Genomic DNA, 25,552 nt, shown 5'->3' with positions numbered 1-25,552 from the left:
ACACTTATCTTTCCTTCTGTAAACTGCAACACCTCTCCACCACACAACTTTTAGGAATGCCTATCTTGTTTCTATGTTTTAACTTTCTGTAACATAACCTCTTGTCTTTTTGTACTTTGCCTTTTTCCTGTTAATTACAGGTTGTGGTATTTGAAGGCACTTTTTCGCCCTATGTCCTAACGTTCCACAGGTAAAACATTACCTTTGAGCCATACCCCTTCTCCTCACATCCACACATACACACGCAACCAGATCCGGGTCACTCAATCACATCTCACAAGGAATTCCAGTTACACAACAATGCCACAATCGGCAAAACACTAGACCTTACATGTCCGTCTACCAGGACTTAATTTACCCTCTGTCAAGTCTCAAGTCCTGGTCCAGGAAACACCCATGAATTTTTTAAATGCTTAGTTGAACTATAAACTCAACTGTTAGCGACTGGATCCACTAAATATTGGGGATGGTAATTGAACATACTCATCCTCCTTGGACAGTCAATAACAGACAAGTCAGCGCGACAATTGTTTATTATGTTAAATCTGTAATGGGGTCCTTTGGAAGGACTCAACGTGACAGCCCGTAACACTAATCTTATAAACTTTAATAGTGAGCGCAAAGAAAGTCAGTAAGTGTATTCAAAATACAATTCTGACATTCATATTCGAAACAACGTGTACACATGGACAAACAAACAGAGAAAAACAAACACAAAGGAACAAACTATTAGTTCATACAGACACGTAAACATTAAATAGACAGACAGACAAACAATGCGCATATTACATAACCAGGATCCTTGATGTTACTTTTAGTGTACCTTTGTTTCTGCTTTGTCACATTTCACAACACTTACTCAAACCTTCCGCAACCTGCTTCAGCCATCTATTGCGCATTCTGTTGTCAAGCATTCTCTCCTCATATGACCATATTCGCCGCACCCGCGGCATCTTCCTCTAAATCTTTTCACGTGTCTGTGTTGTAGTATTTGAGTCCCAATCCAGTTTCCAACTCTTCTATCATTTTCTCCATCTCTTTTACCTTTTTCTTTAATTCCGTTAGGTTGATCTTTAGTTTTTCTACTATCTCTCGTTTCGATATTTGTTTCGATTTCTTTTGACAATGTACTTGATATATTTTACATGACGAATACCAATCACTTTTCTGGGCCATTTGATTAACCACTTTCTACAACAGTAAACTAGGGTTTAAATTTCTTCTTTTTAACAGTCTGTCAGACTAGGCAAGCCTACAGTATTATTTATTTGTTTCACCCACTTCCTCCTTTTCTTTCTAGCAGCTCAGTGGTTTTGCAACAGGAAACAAAGTAGCAGCGCGTATAGCAGATCAAGTGAGACAGAAGGGGAGAAAGAGAGACAGAGAGAAAGAGAGAGAGACAAATGTCAGACAACCAATAATACTTGGTTATCTATTTCACATTAATCCTTAACCTATGTTTCAACCAATGATCGTTTTTAGCGAAAGACGGTTCAATAACCTTTTATAACCTAGGTGATTTCAGACAATACACAATACAGTCATTCATAACCCCTAAGGTCCTGGAAACAGGACTTCAATCCTGCCTAACGCGAATCTAACGATGAAACCAGGACACACCTAATATAAAAGCCGAATCCTTACCAGCGTAACCTGACGGGACACTAACACATTCGCACTAACATAACAATTACTTTTTAGTCACTTCTTTAGGCGACCTTGCCCACTTCATTAGGTGGCCAAACCGCTTCTTTAGGCGATTATCGCTTCTTTAGGCGATCATTTATCATTTCATTTGGCGTTAATTCCTAGGTCACTTCTTTAGGTGACAGCCTATATATTTATCATTTCATTTGGCGTTAATTCCTAGGTCACTTCTTTAGGTGACAGCCTATATATTTATCATTTCATTAGGCGTTAATTCCTAGGTCACTTCTTTAGGTGACAGCCTATATTTTCCTGACTAATCTATATCAGTCAATTTCCAGTCTACTCACCGCAGTCAAACGCAGGCTCTTTCGGAGTCCCTTATCGACCTTAAGGGGGAATGTCCCGTTTTCACTCGGTAATTTCCCCTCTCATGTCGAGTTTGAGACCCTGCTCGCAGCGCCAAATTGTAATGGAAGTTTTCAAACACCCTTGAACCTAAGTTTGGTAAGGAGTCACCCTTCCTGGTTCTTTATCCCAGCCTGCGTGTTGACTCAATGAGGAGACGTTGTAGTTCAATCAAAAGCTTTTAATGAGTTTGCAAACTGGTGTGCTCAACAAAGCAACGTGGACTCTGTTAGCAATCAGCAAAGACACACACCGAGCTAATTTTAAATGCAGCTTATATAGTTTTCTGAAACATCATACAAGAAGGAAATTAAACAGTGTAACCATATAAGGATTAGTTTTAAGGCTTAAAGGAAGTAAAGGCCATTTAGGGCCGCAGTCACAAGAAAATTGATTCCATTTCTTAGAATCAGAAAAAAACAGTCATAAGACAAATGCACGCTAGACATGACAGCTAAAATTAGTTTACTGGTTGCTCCTTGTTACCCACAAAGGTTGTTTACTTTAGATTCTCATTGGTTCGTCTGAATAGAGAGGTTAATAATAAGTCTCTGATTGGTTGTTGCTACTCCTGCCGGTGGGGGCAGTTCAGGCAGACTTTCTAGAAGCTTCTCAACAGTTACATGTGGCGCTGTGCCAAAAGGAAACTTATGTCTGTCATACCTCTAAAAGTATATAAAATATAAAAGAGAAATAAACATACACAAACTACCCTTTCTATCTTATTTCAGTTCCCAGTGTCCTAGAGATACCAGGTAGGGCTAGTTCTTACCCTCATTGTTCCATCTATAAGCTCTTTGTACTGTTAATGCTGTGTCTAGCTTTATTGAGTTATTTAATGCCATTTAGGCAATACCTTATAAGAAAATAATCCACTACAGCACCAAGTGTCACTGCTTTTAAAACAAGATTAAAAACAGCAGTGTTTTTATGCTAAAATGATGTTCCTTTTATTCTCTCCCTTGTTTTACTGTTCCATGTGTTTCTTTTGTTTTTCTTGCTTTTCTTGCATTCTTTTATTAATATTTGTCAATGTTTTATTCGTGTGAAGCACTTTTAAATGCTTTGAAATATTATTATTATTATTATTATTATTATTATTATTATTAAAGCATGTCTTTTTTATTTTGTTTAGGTTCTTGAGAAAAAGGAAAAAAGTGCTCCTGTTTTCCCCAGTGCTTGTCTTGGTGGCTTTGTATGGACCCTTATCTGTCAGGTGAGTCTGTAGCCTCTCTTTGTTGCAGTGGGGTACTCTGTGACACAATGATTATAACGAGCAGTATTATTATACATAAAGGCATTTAATAAGTCATCCACTTTTCCTGCAGTACTCTGTGACACAATGATTATAATGATGGGTACTCTGTCAGCGTCCAGGAGAGCTTGTTCCAATCTACAGCACATTCCAGTGCATTCAAACCCGCTCTCTTTTAATCATTTCAGCCTTGGTAGTACGAATCCAGTTTAGTTAATTAACTCAGAGCCAGTCCTTAAGACAAGCTGTTTTAATTCAGAAAAAAATAATACAAATTTGAGTTTAGCTTGAAGTCTTTTTCAGTGCCTTCAAATGTTGGAATGGTTTGAGATTCACTATTTACTATTTTGGGTTGTGGACTCCACCCAGATTGATATAAGAGTGTGTGTTAATTATCCACAAATGGGATGCTAAGCTAGCAGAGTCACATAGGCAAGAGTGGAAAAGAGAAGAAACTAAATATAAGTATTAATAAGTGAAAATAATAACATAAAGGTGTGAGAATATGTTAAGTTCATGCAGAATGGGAGGCTTTCTGCAGTACATCATTATGGTTAATTGAGGGGTTTCTGGTTTCTCCTTCCTGCTGTCATGTTAACCCTCTTTTCAGCTGTCAAATCTAAAAAAACATCTTTAAGCCTGTTCAGGGCCAAGCATTTTGCACAGGTACTGACAGGCTTTCTAAAATGCTTGATGGTATAAGCATTGATTGTGGGTTTAGCATAACAGTGTTTTTGGCAAAGGGAATGGTACCTACATTCTGTAGCTCCTAATCTCCCCAAGCCCAGTGGAAAGCTCTGCAGTACAAACAGAAATGTGTAGTTCCATATGGGAAGAACACACTGGAAGTACTGCAGGCGCTACAGAGGTGGAGCTGTGATAGGAATAGGATCCTGTGCTGGGATCTTCCAGGCTCACCTGTAAATGCTGAGGTCTCTGTCTGTCTCTGTTTGCAGGTATATTGAGGGCCTGATTCCCATGGAAAAGTGCCAGTTACCTCCTGGCTCTCAGCTCAGGCCTGGGAACCATGTGGACAACTCCCTGGATCTCTGGTAATGTAGAAATGTGTTTCAGGTCTATCTGTGTAAAACAAGATGTAATGTTTCTTTGTAATGTTTACATTTATTATCTGTTGTCTGCCCCACTGCTGCCACTTCTTCAACCGATGATGGGGATCGTGAGACTGTGGGTCAGCAGTGTGGAGTAGTGGTTAGGGCTCTGGACTCTTGACCAGAGGGTCATGGGTTAAATCCCCGGTGGGGACACTGCTGCTGTACCCTTGAGCAAGGTACTTTACCTAGATTGCTCCAGTAAAAACCCAACTGTATAAATGGGGAATTGTATGTAAAAATAATGTGATATCTTGTAACCATTGTAAGTCGCCCTGGATAAGGGCATCTGCTAAGAAATAAATAATAATAATAATAATAATAATAATAATAAATTGCTTTTGCTGAATTTGCTGTATGTAATTCCCCATTTACGTTTACCATCTTAGCCAATAAGAGTGATGGACGGCTCTCAATTGAGACTCCTAAACCTTTAGAGATGCTGACTTGATATTTCCTATGCACTGAATCCTACCCTGGAAAAACCAAGGAGTAGCCTTCACTGTGAACTGTGGCTTTTTGGTTTCTGAATGATAAAGATGTAACACTTGGAGGTATTGGCTATTCTGCATCCCAGCTGTCTTCTGTGATTCAAATACATCCCACAAGAAATATTAACCATTGTGTGTGAGTAACTGTACAATGCTGCAGCCTCCACAGTGTCAAAGCCTCATATCTCAGAGACCATTTGAGGTACTGGCTTCATGTTAGCAGGGTTATATAAACACTGCTTGAACTGCGTTGGCCTAATATGGCTGTCATATATTTAGTAAAAGATACTTGCATTTTACGCTTCATAATCCCAGACATTTATTCAAGCAAACTGATTTCAAACCTTGAATCCCCTCCAACTCCCCCAGGTCCAGGACTGATGTGCAAACGTGCACTTACTGGAAGGCGCCAGTCATATGGGATGGAATGTTCAACCCACAGCACTATGATGAAGTTTATAGGAGGCAGAACGTCACTATTGCTCTCACAGTGTTTGCTGTTGGAAGGTAAGACTTTCTGTGATACATATGTGTGCAAATCAGTTGGCTATTTATTTGCAAAGGGATTAACAAACTGCTGAGTTATCTTACGCCCTCTAGCCCCGCGGGCGGAACACGGTACTGCACGTAAAAATTATATTTCATAACTCATTTGTAAGCTGACTCAATATCAAAATCGTTGTTTTCCTACCGTCAAACAGCAAAGGGATTTTTCGAATCCGTCATTTCACCGCTGAGATATCCCATTCGCAATGTGTCTAGTACCCCCATGCTTCCAAAACAAAGGCGATCGACTAGCTTGCGTTTCGCTGCTCTGGTCTTACAACCTTGATGACGGTGAAGTCTCCCTGATCACGTTGTAGGGGAGGTCACAAGCTTTCCATTCATACCTTTACTTTGTTTGTAGCCCAATCCATTACAGAGTAATCAATGTGCAAACAAACACGCCCACCTCTTGAATGAGATAAGGGAATAATGAGTTTTATTAAAAGACAGCGCGCAGAATGACTGTTAATGAGATTAAAAGAGAGCGCGCAGAATTACTGTGTTAATGAGTTTTATTAAAAGAGAGCGCGCAGAATTACTGTGTTAATGAGTTTTTAATAAAAGACAGCGGGCAGAATGACTGTGTTAATGAGTTTTAATAAAAGACACCGCGCAGAATGACTGTGTTAATGAGTTTGTCAGAGTACTTGCACAGATTCTTTTTCATTATACATGCCAGGGACATTAAACATAATCAGAAACCAGAACTGCTACGCATCATATTCCACGTGTAAAGTGTGTATACTGAGATTTGTTTCCCCCACGATTTTTACCGATGTTTCAAATAAATTTCTAAAACATGAGATAATAGATAGTGAAGAGCTGATACTGTCGATCTGCTATGAAATACAAACACAAGCTTTCAACACCTCAAACGTTTATTCTTCAAGTGTAAATGGAAATTTAAAGAAACAGGAGTTTTTACATTTGTGTTTCAGTACATTGTCAGATATTTGAAAAGTACACATACCATTCCATTGCTCTGTAAACTGAACGGGGCACTGAAAAGTAATGTATTTACAGCAACAGTGACACAAAGTACCAGAATGTAAGGAGTGCTAAGCTTATCAGGAAGGAACATTTAGACAGTTTTCATAAAATCAGAAACGAGAAAGTTGACACACTGACGTTGCTGAATACGGTTCCTTTTCTCCCCGTTGACCTGCAGGTACCTGGACATCTACCTTGAGAAGTTCCTCTCCTCAGCTGAGCAGCACTTCATGGTGGGTCAAAGGGTCATCTACTACGTGTTCACAGACGACCCTGACAGGGTTCCACAGGTCAAGCTGTCGGCCGGCCGGATTGTGACAGTCATCAAGGTCCTCCGGCACAGCCGCTGGCAGGACATCTCTATGCTGCGCATGAAGACCATTGCAGACACCATTGACTCCCTCATCCACCACCAGGCCCAGTACGTGTTCTGCCTGGATGTGGACCAGGAATTTGTGGGCCGCTTTGGCACAGAGGCTCTGGGTGACTTGGTCGCTCTGTTCCACTCCTACTACTACCACAAGCCCAAGTTCTTCTACACGTTGGACCATAACCCCAAGTCTGCGGCTTATGTAGAGCAAGGAGACATGTATTATCACGCGGCCGTCTTTGGGGGCACGTGGCAGCAGGTGAAGACCCTGACGCAGAGCTGCTACTGGGCCATCATGCAGGACAAGAACAACCAGGTGGAGGCGCTGTGGCACGACGAGAGCCATCTCAACAAGTACTTCTGGCTCCACAAGCCCACCAAGGTCCTCTCCCCCGAGTACTGCTGGGCCTCCGCCATCGGCTACCGCAGCGACATCCACGTGGTGCGCCTGGTTTGGGCTGAGAAGCAGTACAGCTTTGTTAGGCAGTAGCTACCGAGTGGGACTGGGAGGAAGGCTGGACCTTGTTATATCCACTGGAGTTGGGGATTTCTGGACTATACAACTCAGGGACTGAAAGCAGAGTTGGATGTTATGACGTTTGTCATTGAATGTATTTAGTTTCTTAGTATTTCTTAATTTAGCCCTATTGAGTGTTTTATATGGATGATTTTCAGTTTATGAAGAGATTCTATTGTTTGATCACTCAGACCTGTGTTGCATTGATCTAGTTCATGCTTTGAACATAAAATAAAAATGAATTGTGTTCCTCGTTTTATGAATATGGAAATGGTGCTTAAGTTTGTATAATAAGAATTAGGCCTACTTATGTATGTACTACCTGTTAAAGGCCCACAAAACCACAAAAATCATATCGCGTCAACACCCGCCTCTCAGACCTTCGTCTGCTCTGGAAATTATTTAGGTCACAGTGTTTATTCATGGAACTGAAACATGTGGTCACAGTGGATACTGACAACTGATTATCTTAGACAGAGATTAGATAAGTCAATTTCCAGAGCAGACATGTGCATCTTTATATAACCTAGTCAGCTAGGTTCATTACATACTAATGTATGTAAATGTAAAACAATAAGTTTGACATGCAGACAGACAAACTCCATATACTCTGAGATTATGTCACAATATAGAACTGGTGTTAAAGAAGGTCCTTAGCACATTTCTGATATATGGTTCTTCTCGGGCAGATTGTCGTAGATCTTGGACTTTCGAATGGGTATGTGCAGAACATTATTGTGACTTATCGTCAGGAGAGGCTGCCGCTGCACGACGTCGTCCTGGCCGCCCCAAAGAGGCCGAGCTTTGCTGGGGATTCCGAAGGGGCCGTCATTGGTTCTGACCATCCCAGGGTGGGGGATGGGAAACCGTCAGGGACTCTTTCCTCATCACGCAACATCAATCCCTACTGGCCAGACGCTGAGCACATTTAGAGTGGATAAGAGGCAGGGCTGGTCTCTGTTCTCCGGGATCGGTAGCCCGCCCACCTCTGCTTTGGATTGCTCGGCGAAAAAGCGATTCTGGCTTTAGGCCACATGCCCTGAGAACGTCTGTGCTGTGTGGGGACCCGCTGCGGTGAGGAGAGAAAACATAATTGGATATTTTAAATTGGGGGAAAAATAAATAAAAATAGTAACTGGTCACTAAATTTTTTTTTTAAAAATAGCTCTCTAACTTCACTTTTTAAATTTTTCTCTTTGTCCTGATGTACTTGCTCATCTGTTTAGTTTTTCTCTTCCTTTACTACCTTTCAATCCCTAATGTCCATTGATTGAAATCCTGAACGGACATAAAATTTGCATCATTAACATATAGGTTTCTCATTTAAATACTGAATAGTGATTCTGCCACCTTTCTGTAAATTGCACCCATTCCACCTGTCGGAAAACAGTAGAAAATGTTTCATTTTATGATGGAAACAACGTTTGTGATAAGAGTCGGGTTAAAACAGATGATATTCAGGGCTTCTGTGTCTAATTCTGCTCATCACAACACCAAAGGGACACTGGAGCCATGGAGAGAGTCCAAAGAAGAGCAAGCAGACCACAGTCAGGGTAAAGGACTGAGCTACAAAGAGAGGCTGAAAGAAGGGAAACCCATTTAGACTGGAACAAAGAAGAACCAGAGGGAACATGATTGAAGTCTTTAAAATGATATAGTTAATCCAAACTATTACTTTAGGACAGTACAGAAACCAGAACCAGAGGACCCAGGTGGAAATTAAGTGGAGCTAGACTTATGAAAGAGAGAAGGAGACACTTCACACAGAGACTGGTGAGGGTGTGGAATGGGCTACCTAGTCATGTTGTTGAGGCAGAATCACTGGGATCCTTTAAGAACCCACTTTACAAAGTTCTGAGATCAATCAGCTGCTAGGAACCAGACAAGCTTTGTAAACTTTCTTATGTTCTTAAAACAGTGTGTACGCAAGTATAAGCAGATGTGCCTATTTAGTACAGGAACATTTTATACCTTGGTATACAAATCCAAGGAGCTTATGATGAAGTTATATAATGCACTGTACATTTTACACTCTACATCATTACAAAACAGGACTTGTTGGCAGTCCATTATATTTAGATTCTGCTGCAGACAAACAACTTCCTTCCCTCTTGAAGCCTGGCAATCTTTCTGTCACTCTGACAAAGGATTGCATGCAGCAGTAAGAAGTAGCAAAACTGTAAACGGAGGGAATCTCCTTTTTCGACAAATGCCACTGTTGTTTATACTGATAAACACATTTTGAACTATATTCAAGATTACACCAATAACAAGCCAATATGCATTCTGAGTCATCCATAAACACTAGTGTCAGTTACTTTAGACTGTTCTGTTTTCATGCCAAAATCCATAATGTTTGTTATTCTTGTACGAACATTCACAAACAGTGTGCTGTTGCTCAACTTCTCATGTCCATTTCCAGTAAAATCAGAATCACTCATTTAAAGTAACTGTTTACTCTGCCCGCCTTCCCTGATAATAGGTCAGTCCCGAGGGCTAGAGAAGAGTGAACTGGCAGATTCTTTCTTCTTCTGCCTCTACGCTGCTATGCACCACAGCAAGGTGAGTTCTCTTCGTTTTATAAACAGAAAGACACTAGCCTGCCTGGGTGGTTCAGTGGGATAGCTATTGAATACATTATAATCAATATGGTTTACAGTACCTCCCATTGCACTTCAGGTTGGTACTGATCCAAAGTCGGTTCAGTCTGGAGTCAGCTGGGAGCCCCTGTATGAGGCCATGGCTTGGATAGACACACAGGCTCTGTCTGGATGACATTGGGGGCAGGGTGTAAGAAGTACAATCATTGCAATTTTTTTTAAGTAAAAAAAAGAATACATGGGTCCCTGACTGGTTCACCTGGTAAAGGTGCAGCCACATGGTGTGCAGGGTGTTATACAACGCAGGTTCACGTCCTGGCTGTGTGAAGTCACTGGTCTTCGCAGGGGATTCCAAAGGGAGCATCGCATTGGCTCTGGCGCTCCCGTGGGTTAGGGAGGCAAAACCGGCAGGAACTGTTTCTCCTCTCCAGCGAACCCTGCTGGCCAGGCGCTTAGAGCAGACACCTGCAGGGTTGACCTTTGTAGTCTAGAGGTCGCTAGCTCGTTGACATCTGCTCTTGGGTTCCTGGGTGTAAAAAAGGAAGCTGGCTCGGTCGTAGGATCAGAGAATGCCCCCTGAACCTTCAGGCCTCCTGAGCTGTGTGGTGACTTGCTGCAGTGAGGGGAAAATATTATTGGACATTTCAAATTGGGGAGAAAACGGGGCACACAAAAATAAAAATATACAATACAATAACAATTGAAAAGGTCATTGTATTGTAAAGGATTGATAACCAAGACTTGAACATCTATATTCCTTGACCTATTTCGCTTGAGTAACCTTATCACTAGCCCCCTTTTTATTGTGATACCTTTTTAACTCAACATTTAGCCTCGTATTAACCAATTCTGGTTGGATGGAGTTATTTCCTAGGTACCAAGACGCTTAGATATGTATAGAGGATATGCCACGGCCCACGTGAAAATGTCTCAAATATCCCACTACTTTATTTACGACTTAGCCTTGGCCGCTTCTATCTTTATGTATTTCTTTTCAGTTCCTGTTCCTTGTTTGATGTCATTCTCAATTTGATCCAGTTTCTCTCCTATTTTCATTCTGATGGTTTCTGTTTGTACTGTAAAGGTCACAGTCGGGCTTAAAATGTTAGAAACGAATGATAAATCACTTTTCGAGCTGTGTGTGTTTTTATAAATAACTACAGTACTTCTTAAACTGAAATAGAGTCAAATTGGATCCGGCTAAGGAGCAAACCTTCTATTGGGATGACCTCCTGCAGGGATAACACATGCTATTTGTTTGCATTGATGCACATACTGTAACACATGCTATTTTTTGCTAAGCACTGACTAAAAGCTGTATGTGGTGGTATTTTTATATCAGCGAGAGATGACAGCACTGGCCTGTGAGAGCTATGTGCGAACAGCAGCACCATTCATTACACCAAGACTGCTAATGGTAGATCTGCGTCAGAGGTAAAAGCAGTGTGGTTTTGTGAGTTCCATAACGACACAAATCACAATTCATTATTTCCATATGCTGTGCTAGTGGGGCAGAAAAAAAAAAACAGAAGCAAGCTGTCAAAATGTGCTACTAGTGATTGTAGTGATGACCTAACAGCTGATTACTGTGTTCACAGGACTGCACAGTGATGTGGGGGTTCACCATTTCTATCCTACTCCTTTCATTGGAAAGCCTTCGTGCCTGTCCAGATGAGTGCCGTTGTGAGGATAAAGCTGGTGTTCCAACGGGAGACTGTGAGGGCAGGGGGCTTTATTCACTGCCACCAGGCATCCCAAAAGAGGTGGGGACCCTGATCCTGAAGAACAACTCCCTGGATCACCTGCCGTCCGATTCCTTTGTGAACTTCACCCAGCTTCAAACCCTCCACCTCCAGAGGAACTGGCTGGTGACCCTGCCTGTCAGCCTCTTTTCCTCGCAGTCCCAGCTCACTGTTCTCTATCTCTACGGGAATCGCCTCACGTCACTCCCAGACCACATATTCACACCAGTGCCCAAGCTGGAGCAGCTACACCTGAGCGGGAATCAGCTGGCTCATTTCTCAGACGCTGTGTTCGCTCCTTTGGTGAAACTCAAAACCCTGCTCTTATCAGGCAACCGACTGCAGGCTCTCTCCCCCAACTCATTCCAGAACCTCCAGAAACTCAGAGTCCTGTCCCTGTCCTCGAACAAGCTCACTTCCCTCCACAAGGACCTCTTCCGGCCCCTGCGTTCGCTCCGTGTCTGCACCCTGAACAACAATCAGCTTGCCCAGCTCCCAGAGTCAATATTCAGGGGTCTGCATGACCTCTACTGGCTCACCCTGGCTCATAACTCTCTCCGTCACTTACCTGTGAACCTTTTCCAGCAAACGCAAATCAAGCACCTCTACCTGTACAGCAATCAGCTGCAGAGTCTTCACGCAGGGCAGCTCCAGCCTCTGCCAGACCTTCAAACCGTGAAGCTGAACGGAAACCAGCTTGAGGTTCTGCCCTCAGGATTCTTTGCCAACCTGCCGAAGCTGAGCACTGTGACCGTCTATGACAACCCCTGGAGGTGTGACTGCAGCAGCAGTTACATGCGAGGGTGGGTCCGTGATCACGGGCAGCTGGTAAAGAGTCAAGGTCTGCAGAGCGGCGGGGCAGTGATGTGCGACAGCCCCACACAGGTCAGGGGGCTGCCCATGGCAAATCTCACGGATGCAGACTTTTCCCACTGCTGAGTAAAATCATATAAGAAACTCATGCCAGTGTTTTTATTATAAAATGTATCAGACACATTCTATATAAACATATTAAATACATTCACTTTATTGTATCAGTTTTTTGTCTTTTTTATGTCGATTTAATGACTCGTGTTTTTAAGTGTTCAGTGGCTGTCTCTAATTAAGTTGAGATTGTATTTTCTTTTGCACCTTTCTCTCACGGGCCTGACACAGCGAAGAGTGTGTGAAAAATACATTGTCAACATGTTTAGAGGTAGCCACCGAACACTTACAAACATACAATAGAATGTCATGGGTGAATTGTTTTCATAAAATAGAGAAGTGTATTTTTTTTCCATGTGTTTTTAAATATTCAAGCATTATTCAACAAAGGAGGTTAAGAAAAAAGAGGATATATATTTTTATTTATAAAAATACAAAGTATTTGTTGTTTTAACATTGCGTAACATATGATAGAAAACAGTACAATGGAGAAACATTAAAACACAGTAAAATATTACGTACAACAATACCAGATCATAATATCACTTTTGTAGTGTAGAAAAATGTAGAACCTTTAGGTTTTGGGTCAAAATAAAAGCTGACTACTTTTAAAAACATATTTAGCTGCAAGCTTTTTAGCATATTTCTTGCTTGTACTTATACACAATACAATCATATTTTTAACATTCAAACAAAAAATAATACATAAGCAGTGTGCTGCCCTTTGACTGAGAGTTTTGATCATGATCCCCTTAAAGTACACAGCTTACAAAATAACCCCAGTCAATCTTACCTAATATTATTGCCATCAAATATACTTCTAGCTCTTTTAAATCTACTTCTTGTTAACTAATACAGTAGTTATTTTAAAAATCATTAAAAATGAACATTGTAAAATTGTATGTAGGAAAATGTAACCTCTATGAAGTGATGGTAACACAGCTTAGAGTGGTTTTGTTAGCTCTGTGTACTTGAAAAGCAATATCTTAAACACACAGTAACACACAGTGAGGGACAGTATTAGAGCAGCCAGCCTGTTCTCACCTCAACAACACCACTTAAGAAATACCAGAGCTATCTTAACTAATGTACATCTTAGATCAAATGTTATTTCCTCCATCCACTAGGCTGTTGTAGGAACAGGTTATTGGTAACACTTTGGTGTACCTGATGTGGAGTTTAGATTTTCTCTGATTACAAAGTCACCAGGATGAGACAACTAAAACAGAAAATTATACAAAGTGAATGTAAACAAGAAGAATGCAGAAGTTACCTCCGATATGTCATTCCCATAGCAAGCTGCTCTTTGAGAGAGAGCTTGAGCTTATTGCTTTCACATGGATTGGCCCATTGTGTGTAAGCTTGCACCCATGACGATCTGGCACATAGCACTGTTTACTGTGTGCTCGAACAAATTGTGCCCAATGTCTTTGGGTTCTCCAAACTGCTTAATGCTCCAGGACAGTGTCATTGTCTGTCTTAATAAGACAGACGATGTCTGTCTCTCTGAAATAAATCTCCCATTATACTGACATTGTCCAGCATTCAGGTAATGATTAAACCTCTAATACAGCGTGTCTTCACATTCAGGCATATCAGCTGCACCTTCACTGACACATGAGCATGGAACTCTGAGGACAGTGGAAAGTCATATACAGTGCCTTGCGAAAGTATTCGGCCCCCTTGAACTTTGCGACCTTTTGCCACATTTCAGGCTTCAAACATAAAGATATGAAATTAAAGTTATCTTGGGTGTCATATAAAATATCTTACTAACCTGTACAAGCTGTTACTGTTGTGTAATTTGGATTACTCAATCTTTGGGTTGGGTGACCTGCTTAAACTTCAACCTTTTCTCAATTAGAAACTTAGAAGAATAGAAAACTATCAGGCTACTAGGATTGAAATAATGAAATAATCATTAGTTCAGATGAGATTAGCTTCTGACCTGCCTTCATGCTGTTGAGAAGGCGTCTTTATGTCTTCAGCAGTATGAAAACATCCAGCACTTGATAACATGGGACTTGTTTCTTGTGGATTTACAGCAGTAGCGTTTGCACCTCAATGTCTTTTCTGAAGAAGCTCCTATTCAAGTTCTCATTGCAATGTACAGTGCCTTGCGAAAGTATTCGGCCCCCTTGAACTTTGCAACCTTTTGCCACATTTCAGGCTTCAAACATAAAGATATGAAACTGTAATTTTTTGTGAAGAATCAACAACAAGTGGGACACAATCATGAAGTGGAACGAAATTTATTGGATATTTCAAGCTTTTTTAACAAATAAAAAACTGAAAAATTGGGCGTGCAAAATTATTCAGCCCCTTTACTTTCAGTGCAGCAAACTCTCTCCAGAAGTTCAGTGAGGATCTCTGAATGATCCAATGTTGACCTAAATGACTAATGATGATAAATAGAATCCACCTGTGTGTAATCAAGTCTCCGTATAAATGCACCTGCACTGTGATAGTCTCAGAGGTCCGTTTAAAGCGCAGAGAGCATCATGAAGAACAAGGAACACACCAGGCAGGTCCGAGATACTGTTGTGGAGAAGTTTAAAGCCGGATTTGGATACAAAAAGATTTCCCAAGCTTTAAACATCCCAAGGAGCACTGTGCAAGCGATAATATTGAAATGGAAGGAGTATCAGACCACTGCAAATCTACCAAGACCTGGCCGTCCCTCTAAACTTTCAGCTCATACAAGGAGAAGACTGATCAGAGATGCAGCCAAAAGGCCCATGATCACTCTGGATGAACTGCAGAGATCTACAGCTGAGGTGGGAGACAGATGAAACCAAAATCGAACTTTTTGGCAACAATGCAAAACGTTATGTTTGGCGTAAAAGCAACACAGCTCATCACCCTGAACACACCATCCCCACTGTCAAACATGGTGGTGGCAGCATCATGGTTTGGGCATGCTTTTCTTCAGCAGGGACAGGGAAGATGGTTAAAATTGATGGGAAGATGGATGGAGCCAAATACAGGACCATTCTGGAAGAAAACCTGATGGAGTCTGCAAAAGACCTGAGACTGGGACGGAGATTTGTCTTCCAACAAGACAATGATCCAAAACATAAAGCAAAATCTACAATGGAATGGTTCACAAATAAACATATCCAGGTGTTAGAATGGCCAAGTCAAAGTCCAGACCTGAATCCAATCGAGAATCTGTGGAAAGAACTGAAAACTGCTGTTCACAAATGCTCTCCATCCAACCTCACTGAGCTCGAGCTGTTTTGCAAGGAGGAATGGGCAAAAATTTCAGTCTCTCGATGTGCAAAACTGATAGAGACATACCCCAAGCGACTTACAGCTGTAATCGCAGCAAAAGGTGGTGCTACAAAGTATTAACTTAAGGGGGCTGAATAATTTTGCACGCCCAATTTTTCAGTTTTTTATTTGTTAAAAAAGCTTGAAATATCCAATAAATTTCGTTCCACTTCATGATTGTGTCCCACTTGTTGTTGATTCTTCACAAAAAATTACAGTTTCATATCTTTATGTTTGAAGCCTGAAATGTGGCAAAAGGTTGCAAAGTTCAAGGGGGCCGAATACTTTCGCAAGGCACTGTACATTGCAATGAGAACTTGAATAGGAGCTTCTTCAGAAAAGACATTGAGGTGCAAACGCTACTGCTGTAAATCCACAAGAAACAAGTCCCATGTTATCAAGTGCTGGATGTTTTCATACTGCTAAAGACATAAAGACGCCTTCTCAACAGCATGAAGGCAGGTCAGAAGCTAATCTCATCTGAACTAATGATTATTTCATTATTTCAATCCTAGTAGCCTGATAGTTTTCTATTCTTCTAAGTTTCTAATTGAGAAAAAGGTTGAAGTTTAAGCAGGTCACCCAACCCAAAGATTGAGTAATCCAAATTACACAACAGTAACAGCTTGTACAGGTTAGTAAGATATTTTATATGACACCCAAGATAACTTTAATGATGAACACGTGCTGTCCCAATGGTACTTCCATTGCATCAGTCAAGGCACATTCAAATATACTGTTTAGATCACAACCTCCTTTCTGCACGCACACACAGGGGAGGGGGGGGGGACCCGTCCTTTATAGCTTACCAAGTTAGGCTTCCGCGTGCGAGAGAGTAATTGGCCAGATCACTCTCTCGAGGCTCGCCCTGTGAATTATTCCTGTAAGCTATCCCTTTTCCCATAACATTCTGAGACAAACAAGATAGATAAGCGATACAAAAACAAGTTAGTTGAGCAGTACGAAAACAAGTTAGATAAACAGCACAGAAACAAATTATACAAGCAGTACAGGTTTTTACAGGGCAAGGGCACAGATGGACTCGAACGCATTTCTAGAACTTTCTAGAACACATTTTTTTTATTTCAACTCCCTACTCCAGTCTCTACTTGTGTTTTATTGTGGGCTTGTTTTAATATCATTTAGAGGATATTTCTAAGCTGAGCAATAGCCCGCACTGATAATGGGTTCACTGTGGTGGCGGCAGGATGACTGGAGACAGCCTGGAACGCACAAGGGTGATGATTCATCTATTATTAAAAAAAAAAAAACACCATCTAAAAGTTTTTCAATCATTTATTAATGATGATCAAGCAATTGCATCCCTCGGTTACTGTAAGACTCTTGCCTTGTGCACACGCTTTTAATCAAAACACAAGACTAGATAAAGAGCCGCAATAAACAGAAGGAAATCAGAAATACCAGACAGCCTACTAGAGTGGAAATACTATATTCATCTTTAACAAGTGGATTATTTTCTCATCACATTTTTTTCTTTTCTGCTCACCAGTTAGAGAGAGACAGCAAAGTTTGAATTAGTCTCAATTACTTCTTTCTCTGTTCAGCTGCACAATAACCTACCCTGCAGCATCTGTGCTTCCCTTTATTTTTGTTAGTTTTTCATTAAGTATATGGGAAAACTACAAAGCGGTATTTAATTCAATATGTTAACGTAACATTATTCAGTAGGCCAAATCCGAGTGGTGGTTGAACAGGTGTTTGGGCTATTGAAAGGGAGGTGGCGGATACTACTGAAGCACAATTCTTGCTGGAGGCTGAAGCATACCTCAGCCTCCAGCAAGAATTGTACAACAGCGATATGAAGAGGGTCCTGCTATTAGAGATGCACAGCTATCTTTATTTTTGTAACCAGACGGTGTACCTTTATTTTGTATCACATTTGTGTTTCATTGGCTTATTTTGTATCTTGTTATACCAAATACATCATCCTAATTTGTGCTGTACTTGTATGATTGCTTCTGCTAAATAAAGAATTGGAATATTGAGTAGTATTGTTGATTCCCAAAAGTTACAAAAATTCCACACCACATTTTATTTTGAGAGTGTTTGTGTTGTGCACTGTATCAAGCTGCCTCATCATATCCCCTTCCCTTGTGGATATTAACACCCGAGTCTCTTCATCGCTCCAACGGACGTAAGTGGAGGATGGACACGGGTTTTGCTCAGACAGAACTAGGAGAAATTGCTATAGTTATACACATTTAAACATAGTACTTAGTAGTAGATTACATAAAGTTGTTTTGACAGTTGTTTGGAAAGCTATTTGCAAGTGTATTCTGAAGTACTGTACAGTAGTGTAACAGGGTCAAGAATGCCCTGTTCAAATTTATTTTACACTTGCATGTTATTATTTTTATAAAATTATTTTTGATTTGATTAGTGCACGTTTTGTGTTGTCTGACACTTTTTGATAATTGATTTGTATCACGTTATGTTGACTTCTCCACCCGCTTCTCTAGGTTTGCCCTGTTGAGTACCTAGTAATTGAATTATTGATCAATTTACACACCTGAATATAAATAGCACATGTTTTTACAAACGGGATGGCCATCCTGGGGTTTGTGTGTCTGTGCAGGAGGGGGGACCGACGAGTGAGAGAGACGGAGATGGACCAGTAAATGGAGCATCCCGACAATAAGTATTGGCCTGATGGTATGCCGGTGTTGAATAATGAGCGCGAACGGCCCGAGTGTTTTAGCCTATTTGGTAGCCGATTGGAGTTTAAGAAGTGCACAGAATAGGCTATATTGTGATGCTGGTTTCTCTCTCGCTCTCTCTGTGTGTTCCCTCCCCTGCACGGACATTGTGTGTGTGTGTGTGGTGTGGGTATTTGTACTTTTGTACCGTGGTATTATGACAGTTTTACTGTGTCTCTGAATGTGTCTCCACTTTATTGTTGGGTAGCAGCGGTGTTGCATTTGCACTTTAATCCATGACCTCATTCATGTGAACCTTGTTTAACTGCTTGAAATCTTGCCACCTGTTAATAGGTGAATGGAATGGTTGTTATACATCAGTACCATTTGAAACTAGGCGTTGCTATTGGAAGTTTACAATAAACAAACACTTGTTAAAATGTATCTGTGTGATTTTCTTGGTGACCTTGTTCCTACATTTTTGGATCCGTTATCTGAATAAAAAAACCTAAAGGATCTTCTGTAATTTGTTCGGTGCCTTGTCGCACTGAACTGGCGTAGTCAGGCTACATTAGTACTTTTACAATCAACACTTGCTACATCTTGTGATTATTTTGGAATTAAAGGCAGGTTTGTGGTGCGTTTGTATGCTTACGTGACTGGGGAGGTGTTACAGTAGCTGTAACCATGTGAATTCACAAACCCATGATGCAGTTTATCAAACATCTTTGAAACAGAAACTTGGTAAATATAATCTGTATGACACTTTGCAAACACATTTAGATCCATGTATGATTAGCATTATGATAAGTTCTAGGGAACACAGAGAAAAAAAGTGGGGTTATTTGCAACATCAATCTGATAAGTGTAATACTGCAAACAAAACATTAGCTTCCCTGCTGCTATCTTTGGACCATGGTAACTTACATATTCCCATGTGACTTTATAGCGGCTTTTGGAAAGGACTTGAACGAGCTAATTAACATTTTCACAAGAAACTCGTGTTTGTAAACTTTCTTTTGTAAACTTTCTTATGTTCTTAAGTGGGCGTTGATTTCACAAGCATTTCCTGGAATCTCACAAGTTATTGAGACTGTCATGGCAAAATATTTTTTGGGACATTTTCACAAGCTTTCCCTGCCAAGTTTCACGCGCATTGTCCATTCACGTGAAACAAAGCAACATGCAAAAACTGGCCTATTGTTATCAGGAGCCTGTCCCCACTGACTCACCTTATATTCTAGTGGGGGCATTTCAACGGGGTGATAATACACAGAGGGTGGCATTAACAGGAGCGATATTAGGCGGGTTTCATTGTATTTCATGGGAGTTTTTCTGTTTCCTATTTACCATATCTGAAATGTACCCTTGTTACAATGGAGCACACCAGACCGCATGTAGTGCACTCAGCACACAGTGCTGTACCGGTATTGTACTGTACCGCTGACTGGGGCAACAGTCCAAAAACACAAGCAAGTTATGAATACATACAGGAGAAGCAGTGGCAGCAGTTCATGATGGGATGAAATCTGATAATCGGCAGTTTTGTGATATGAAAATAAAGAACACTTCTCATTGTAAAAAAAGGATCTATTAAAAAGCATCTATAAACATGATCAACGAAGATATTAACAAGGTATGAAAGATGATTACCACAGATAGTCTCATGTCATAATGCTTCTTATCTTGTTTTTACAGGGCTGATACAGCCTTTCTAATTAGTCATAATATTGGACTGTTAATCACTTGATTAATAACAGATCCTTAAATAAAGCTCTGCTCTAAATCCTGTGTCTGTGTTCTAGGATTCCTATTTGTTGAAGTTTTCTTCTCAATACTTGTAAACCTGGGCAGGCAGTTTCTCCTGTCTGCTGAAAGTGCTTTAGTTTAGTCCAATGGAAATGACTCCCTGTGCAAACACTGGGAGTCACACGGATTGTCACAACATTTAAAAAAATAGAAACAGACGCTGAATTTCTCATCATGATCATTTAAATATAACACCTGTCTAAGAGGCAGGAGTTATTCTGGGCACGCCTGGTGTGTTCTGCTGATTTGCTGCTTTGCCGACGGTTATGTCAGTTTGATTATACATAGTAGAGTCTCCTACATTGCATACAGTTTTTATACAGCAAGCATCTCTTTACTAATTCCTTTAGCTGGACTGGCTCATTACAATGACATGATTTCTCTCAACACTAACTAGTCTGGGGCAGATTGTCGTGGAAGTGAAACTCAAGTAACTGACCACTGGCTTGGCTCCTATCAGCTTTGTTTCCAGTCCAGGGTTGCCGATTTTCAGCCTGGAGTTGAGAAGGCCTGGGAGAGATAGGCCTGCCTGCCTGGTGCCCCTCCTGTCTGCCCGTTGTGCCCCTCCTGGTCCCTCCTGCCAGCCCTGTGTCCCTCCTGGTCCCTCTTGTCTGCCCTGTTTCCCTCCTGCCAGCCTTGTGTCCCTCCTGGTCCCTCCTGCCTGCCTGTTGTGCCCCTCCTGGTCCCTCTTGCCTGCCCTGTGTCCCTCCTGGTCCCTAGTACCCGGGGCAGCTGTCCCTCCAGGGGGCTCACACCTCGTCGCTGCCCAGGCTCTGGCTCTCGTCTGGGTCCTGGGAGCCTGGCCTGGCTGCGGGGGAGCTCAGGTTCAGGTATCCAATGTCAGAGGGCTGGGAGCGGGGGGTGGAGAAGGAGGACTTGAGGCTCTCAGGTGGCTCGCTGGCCTTCACCCTGCAGATCGCATCCAGGATCCCCAGAGTGTCACACATCCCTGCCGTCAGACTACGGAAAGAATTACTAGATTAGAATTTGAAGACATTGAAAAAGACTTCTAGTTTAAACATGTGTAATTGGTTGGGTTGATCACGGTGAGTCACGGTGACATGACTAGGTAACCCATTCCACACCCTCACTTCTCTGTGTAAATGTGAAATCTAAAAACAGGCTACTTCTTTAGATCTTTAGACTTCCCAGCCTCTCCCGTTTCTCAGAATACATTCTTCATGTAACGCACCGTGTGTCGAAACAAACAATACACAAGAGACCACTTTAAACATAACAGCTCAGTAAAATAAAAATGAATAAAATGAATACAACAGTCCGGTATCAGTTACACCCTAGAGATACTATAATGTTTAAATAGAACACTGACAGAGTCTCATGTTTACAGTGTACACCAGACGCGGTGCACTGAGTTAACAATCATTAAAAGAGTGAGGAGATTCAAACCACATTTTCATAGTTTTATTTTATGATGTTTGATATCACCTGGCAAACCTCGGAAATCCTTGCCGTGCATCAATGGAAACAGACACTCACTCACAGACACTCCCACACACAGACACACACAGACACTCACAGTTCTAGAATTCTACTGGAAAGATATGGGAGTCCCAGTTGAAACGCAGTCCGAGGCTCAGTCACACCGCAGTGGGTGTCTGTTCCAGAGCTGTGTGCTTCTCACCTGGGGTTGCTGGGCTGCAGAAGGCTGCCGTTCAGCAGCAGGCTCTCGGTGGGAAAGGCTTTTTTGAGCTCCTAGAAGAGAACCAGGGACATGTGGCTAAATCACACATTAGACTGGAGTATTAGAAACAATCTTTAAACTGAGTTTTTAATCTGCCCCATGCAGGGCAGTAGAATCCTGTCAGGAGGGCAGTACAGTAATCCGTCGCGTATCCGCCTGTCACATATCCACCCTAACCATTTCCCCGCCATGATCAAGCTCTTCAGCACACTGTGAGTGAGTGAGTGAGTGAGTGAGAACCAGAACCAGGGTTGGATACCGAAGAGTGAGTAAGCAAGTCGAAACCAGTGACAGCCGGGCGAGGAGCCAGAGTTTGTTTAGTATTGAACAGAGATTAGTTCAGAGATTGTAGATTCCACCAAAGTTTTCTTACACTGTGTTGTATGTACCTTCAAAGACCAAATTCTGATACTGCTTATGCTAAAACTTATGCAAAATAACTTATTTACCAAGTTCATGCCAAACGAATAAGCGGTTCTCTAGATATATGTAAAAATGTAAGAGTGACTTAAAGACTAGCAGACACAGGCCCATATGTGCGTATGGGCGCTTTCACTATATCCCCGTGGCCAGGTACAGGCAATAAAAGGCACAGCAGGAATAGACACTTCCAGGTGCCATGAAAGCAGGCCCTAGATAAGACCAAGTAGACGGGATCTTTCCATTAAAGTGTACAGAAACGCAGACACACGCATTCAGTTCACAAGATGCTGTACCTCCATACTGCAGACAGACTGGACGCTCCTCAGAGCGCGCTCCAACGCTCCGACCTGATTGGACAGCCGCAGGGTTCTATCCTGGAGCTGCCTGTTCTCTTCCTCCAGGCAGTTCAACCTGAGAGGCCAGGAAGAATAGAGGACAATTCAAAACGGACACTGGATAGAGCAGTGCTTCTCAAACTGAGGTACTGGGACCCAAGGGGGTCCCTCGACAGTTACTAAGGGGGTCCTCTGGAAATTTTACTATGTGGAGGTGGTGCATGGTTCAGTATCTCTGCTGCGTGGAGGTGGTGCGTGGTTCAGTATCTGTGTTGTGTGGAGGTGGTGCGTGGTTCAGTATCTCTGCTGCGTGGAGGTGGTGCGTGGTTCAGTATCTGTGTTGTGTGGAGGTGGTGCGTGGTTCAGTATCTGTGTTGTGTGGAGGTGGTGCGTGGTTGATTCAGTACCTGTGTTGTCTGGTGGAGATGGTGCGAATGCAGGTCTGCCCCACCTCCTCCTCCTCGCTCAGACGTCTCAACAGCTCCCGTTTCTCCACCAGAAGTTTCTCATTCACATCTGTCACTTTCCTAATCCATTCCTGTTCCTGCATTTCACATGAAAACACACACACAGCTTTCTTTAACCTAGTATGGTTCATTTTTTGCGCTAAACTGTACATATGGGATCTCCATTACCAATGCAACATCGGGTAAGATTTATGAAATCACAGAGCTGCAGCCGAGTTACTTTTCCAGCTCACCTTCTCGGTCAGGCTCCTCGCCAGCATCAGATCCTTCTCCAGCTTCCTGATCCTGCCGTCTCTCTCCACGGTCTCTCTCAGGAAAAACTCCTTTGCTCGCCGGAGCTTCGCCTTGTGCCTGGCCTGCTTCTCGCTGTACCGCCTGAAAAGAAGCGGCCAGTTTAAAAGCAAACCTGGCTGAGAGGATCCCATGGGGGGGTTATCAGTTCTCTTCATCTTCATAAACCACAGAATATATGACGAGAACACACAAATCTCTGAAAAACATGTAGGCATTTGTGATGAGTCTGCAATTCGACAGTAGAAGGTCTCGAATCACCCAAGGTTTTCCTCACCCAGATCACGTGACCGTGATTTAAGTCACCTTTATGGGAGGCGTCATCTTGGTGAGGGGTGGAAGCGCGCGTATGTAAATCCCTGCCACTCAAGTCATGTGAAGGTTAAGAACACCTGTCATAGGGATTGGTGTTCCACTGGCTACAGGGGCGGGGCTTGGCATACAAAAGGGGACGCAAAGCTGTGCTCAGGGTTGGTCCTTGAAACACAGGAGGAGTCTGTGAAGCCTGAGGGAGGAGATATTCTTTTTTGTGTGCGAGTCCTAACTGTTTGTTTGTTTTTGTTTCCTGTTTCCTTGTTTTACTTTGGTCCTTTCTGACACAACTGAAGAGTAAAGACTAACAGCGAGTCTGCCGTCAGCCCGACTGAAACGACAGCTAAAGAAAACCAACGCACTTTTTTTTTTTATATATTTAATCCCTCACAGCAATCCCCTCACGGTTTCCTTGTTTGTTTTGTAAAGAAACCTCCTTTGTTTTCACTTGCAACATTGCCTGGACTGTCTTTATGTTATTTACACGCCCCTATCGTACCATAAAACGAATCAACAAGAAATACCACAAAGAACACTTATGGTATTACTTACAACCACTGGGGGCCGAGAGCTGCAGGGGGACAGGGTAATGGTTACACTCTGGTGTACCTGCTGTACTTGGAAAGAAGGCATGTTTGAGAGCTCTATTAAGGCCACAGTGCTTTACAAAAAACAACAAGAAGACATCAATTAAGAGAATTTATTTCAGACCTCTATCAAGTTTATGTTGAGTGATGTGTGTGTGTGACCAGCATGCGTGACTGAGTTCAGCGTGTTTGAGCGCGTCGTCGCTCTACCTGACATGTGAGTCCAGCTGGTGCAGAACCCGCCGGAGCTCCTCCTGGAGTCTCTCTGACTCATGTTGGCAGGACAACAGCTGGTCAGACAGATTCTGATTGGTCTTCTGGCTGTGCTGGTGCTACAGAGTGGAAAGATGATACCAAATCTGTCTAAAGCCTTTTTAAGGTTAATTGTAATAAACCAGAGGGAGGGCAGTATAATAATAATAATAATAATAATAATAATAATAATAATAATAATAATAATAATAATAATAATAATAATAATAATAATAATAATAATAATAATAAACATTTACAAAATAGATAGGAGGCTGTGTGGTCCAGTGGTTAAAGAAAGGGGCTTGTAACAAGGAGGTCCCCGGTTCAAATCCCACCTCAACCACTGACTCACTGTGTGACCCTGAGCAAGTCACTTAACCTCCTTGTGCTCCGGCTTTCGGGTGAAATGTAATTGTAAGTGACTCTGCAGCTGATGCATAGTTCACACACCCTAGTCTCTGTAAGTCGCCTTGGATAAAGGCGTCTGCTAAATAAACAAATAATAAAATAATAATAATAATAATAGATAATAACAACAACAGCAATCTAGTCTAGTATTCTTTTCACTCTTTTTGATACCCCGTCCTGCTAGCCAATAGGATTGCGCGGTGCTGCTGACCTCATCTGTTACTGTGCTGTGCTCCTCCTCCAGCACGCTCAAGCGTGCCCCCTGCTGGTGCAGACAGTGGTTCAGCTCGGTGTTGCTGCGGTTCAGAGACGCCTCCTTCTCCCTCAGCAAGCGCAGCTGCTGCTGCAGCTCCTCCCCCTTCTGCTCCAGCAGCTTCCTGCGAGGACAGAACCAGCCGAGGTGGATCATTCACTCATTCAGTGTACGGCTTGAG

At 42.1% G+C, this 25,552-nt stretch overlaps 3 protein-coding genes and 1 long non-coding RNA gene across 12 annotated transcripts in view; 2 read left to right on the top strand and 2 right to left on the bottom strand.

Moving 5' to 3' along the window:
• The window catches only part of LOC131698855 (alpha-1,3-galactosyltransferase 2-like), a 28,914-nt gene extending 21,318 nt beyond the window's left edge, over positions 1–7,596 (top strand). For all 5 annotated transcript variants that reach the window (XM_058993426.1, XM_058993425.1, XM_058993429.1 and 2 more), the window contains exons 2-5: positions 3,191–3,271; positions 4,267–4,362; positions 5,280–5,417; positions 6,625–7,596. In XM_058993426.1, the coding sequence (XP_058849409.1) occupies positions 3,191–3,271; positions 4,267–4,362; positions 5,280–5,417; positions 6,625–7,306 (997 nt within the window). In that variant the 3' untranslated portion in view covers positions 7,307–7,596. The remainder of the gene's footprint in view (positions 1–3,190; positions 3,272–4,266; positions 4,363–5,279; positions 5,418–6,624) is intronic.
• Positions 7,597–8,243: 647 nt separating this feature from the next.
• LOC131698856 (uncharacterized) lies at positions 8,244–10,543 on the bottom strand. Its single transcript, XR_009307864.1, has 3 exons — positions 10,193–10,543; positions 9,996–10,100; positions 8,244–8,402 (listed from the first exon to the last, which is right to left on the bottom strand). It is a non-coding gene; the product is annotated as an uncharacterized LOC131698856 (long non-coding RNA).
• Positions 9,778–12,709, top strand: LOC117425815 (leucine-rich repeat-containing protein 15-like). Its single transcript, XM_058993430.1, has 2 exons — positions 9,778–9,895; positions 11,532–12,709. The coding sequence occupies exons 1-2, from the start codon at positions 9,881–9,883 to the stop codon at positions 12,612–12,614; spliced, it is 1,098 nt and encodes a 365-aa protein (XP_058849413.1). The 5' UTR covers positions 9,778–9,880; the 3' UTR covers positions 12,615–12,709.
• Positions 12,710–16,506: 3,797 nt separating this feature from the next.
• The window catches only part of LOC117425017 (coiled-coil domain-containing protein 30-like), a 38,278-nt gene continuing 29,232 nt past the window's right edge, over positions 16,507–25,552 (bottom strand). For 4 of the 5 annotated variants that reach the window (XM_058993420.1, XM_058993421.1, XM_058993423.1 and 1 more), the window contains exons 21-27: positions 25,330–25,495; positions 24,666–24,787; positions 23,499–23,640; positions 23,206–23,342; positions 22,757–22,874; positions 21,981–22,051; positions 16,507–21,298 (exon numbers count right to left, since the gene is read on the bottom strand). In XM_058993420.1, coding sequence (XP_058849403.1) covers positions 21,088–21,298; positions 21,981–22,051; positions 22,757–22,874; positions 23,206–23,342; positions 23,499–23,640; positions 24,666–24,787; positions 25,330–25,495 — 967 coding nt within the window. In that variant the 3' untranslated portion in view covers positions 16,507–21,087. Of the gene's footprint in view, positions 21,299–21,875; positions 22,052–22,756; positions 22,875–23,205; positions 23,343–23,498; positions 23,641–24,665; positions 24,788–25,329; positions 25,496–25,552 lie in introns of all 5 variants that reach the window. The other variant, XR_009307863.1, reaches the window with a different exon arrangement.

Source organism: Acipenser ruthenus, chromosome 20, assembly GCF_902713425.1.
Source record: "Acipenser ruthenus chromosome 20, fAciRut3.2 maternal haplotype, whole genome shotgun sequence".
In the NCBI taxonomy this organism is placed as follows: Eukaryota; Metazoa; Chordata; class Actinopteri; order Acipenseriformes; family Acipenseridae; genus Acipenser; species Acipenser ruthenus.
The sequence above is the reverse complement of the archived record's forward strand: the minus strand, read 5'-3'. Positions and strand labels throughout refer to the sequence as shown.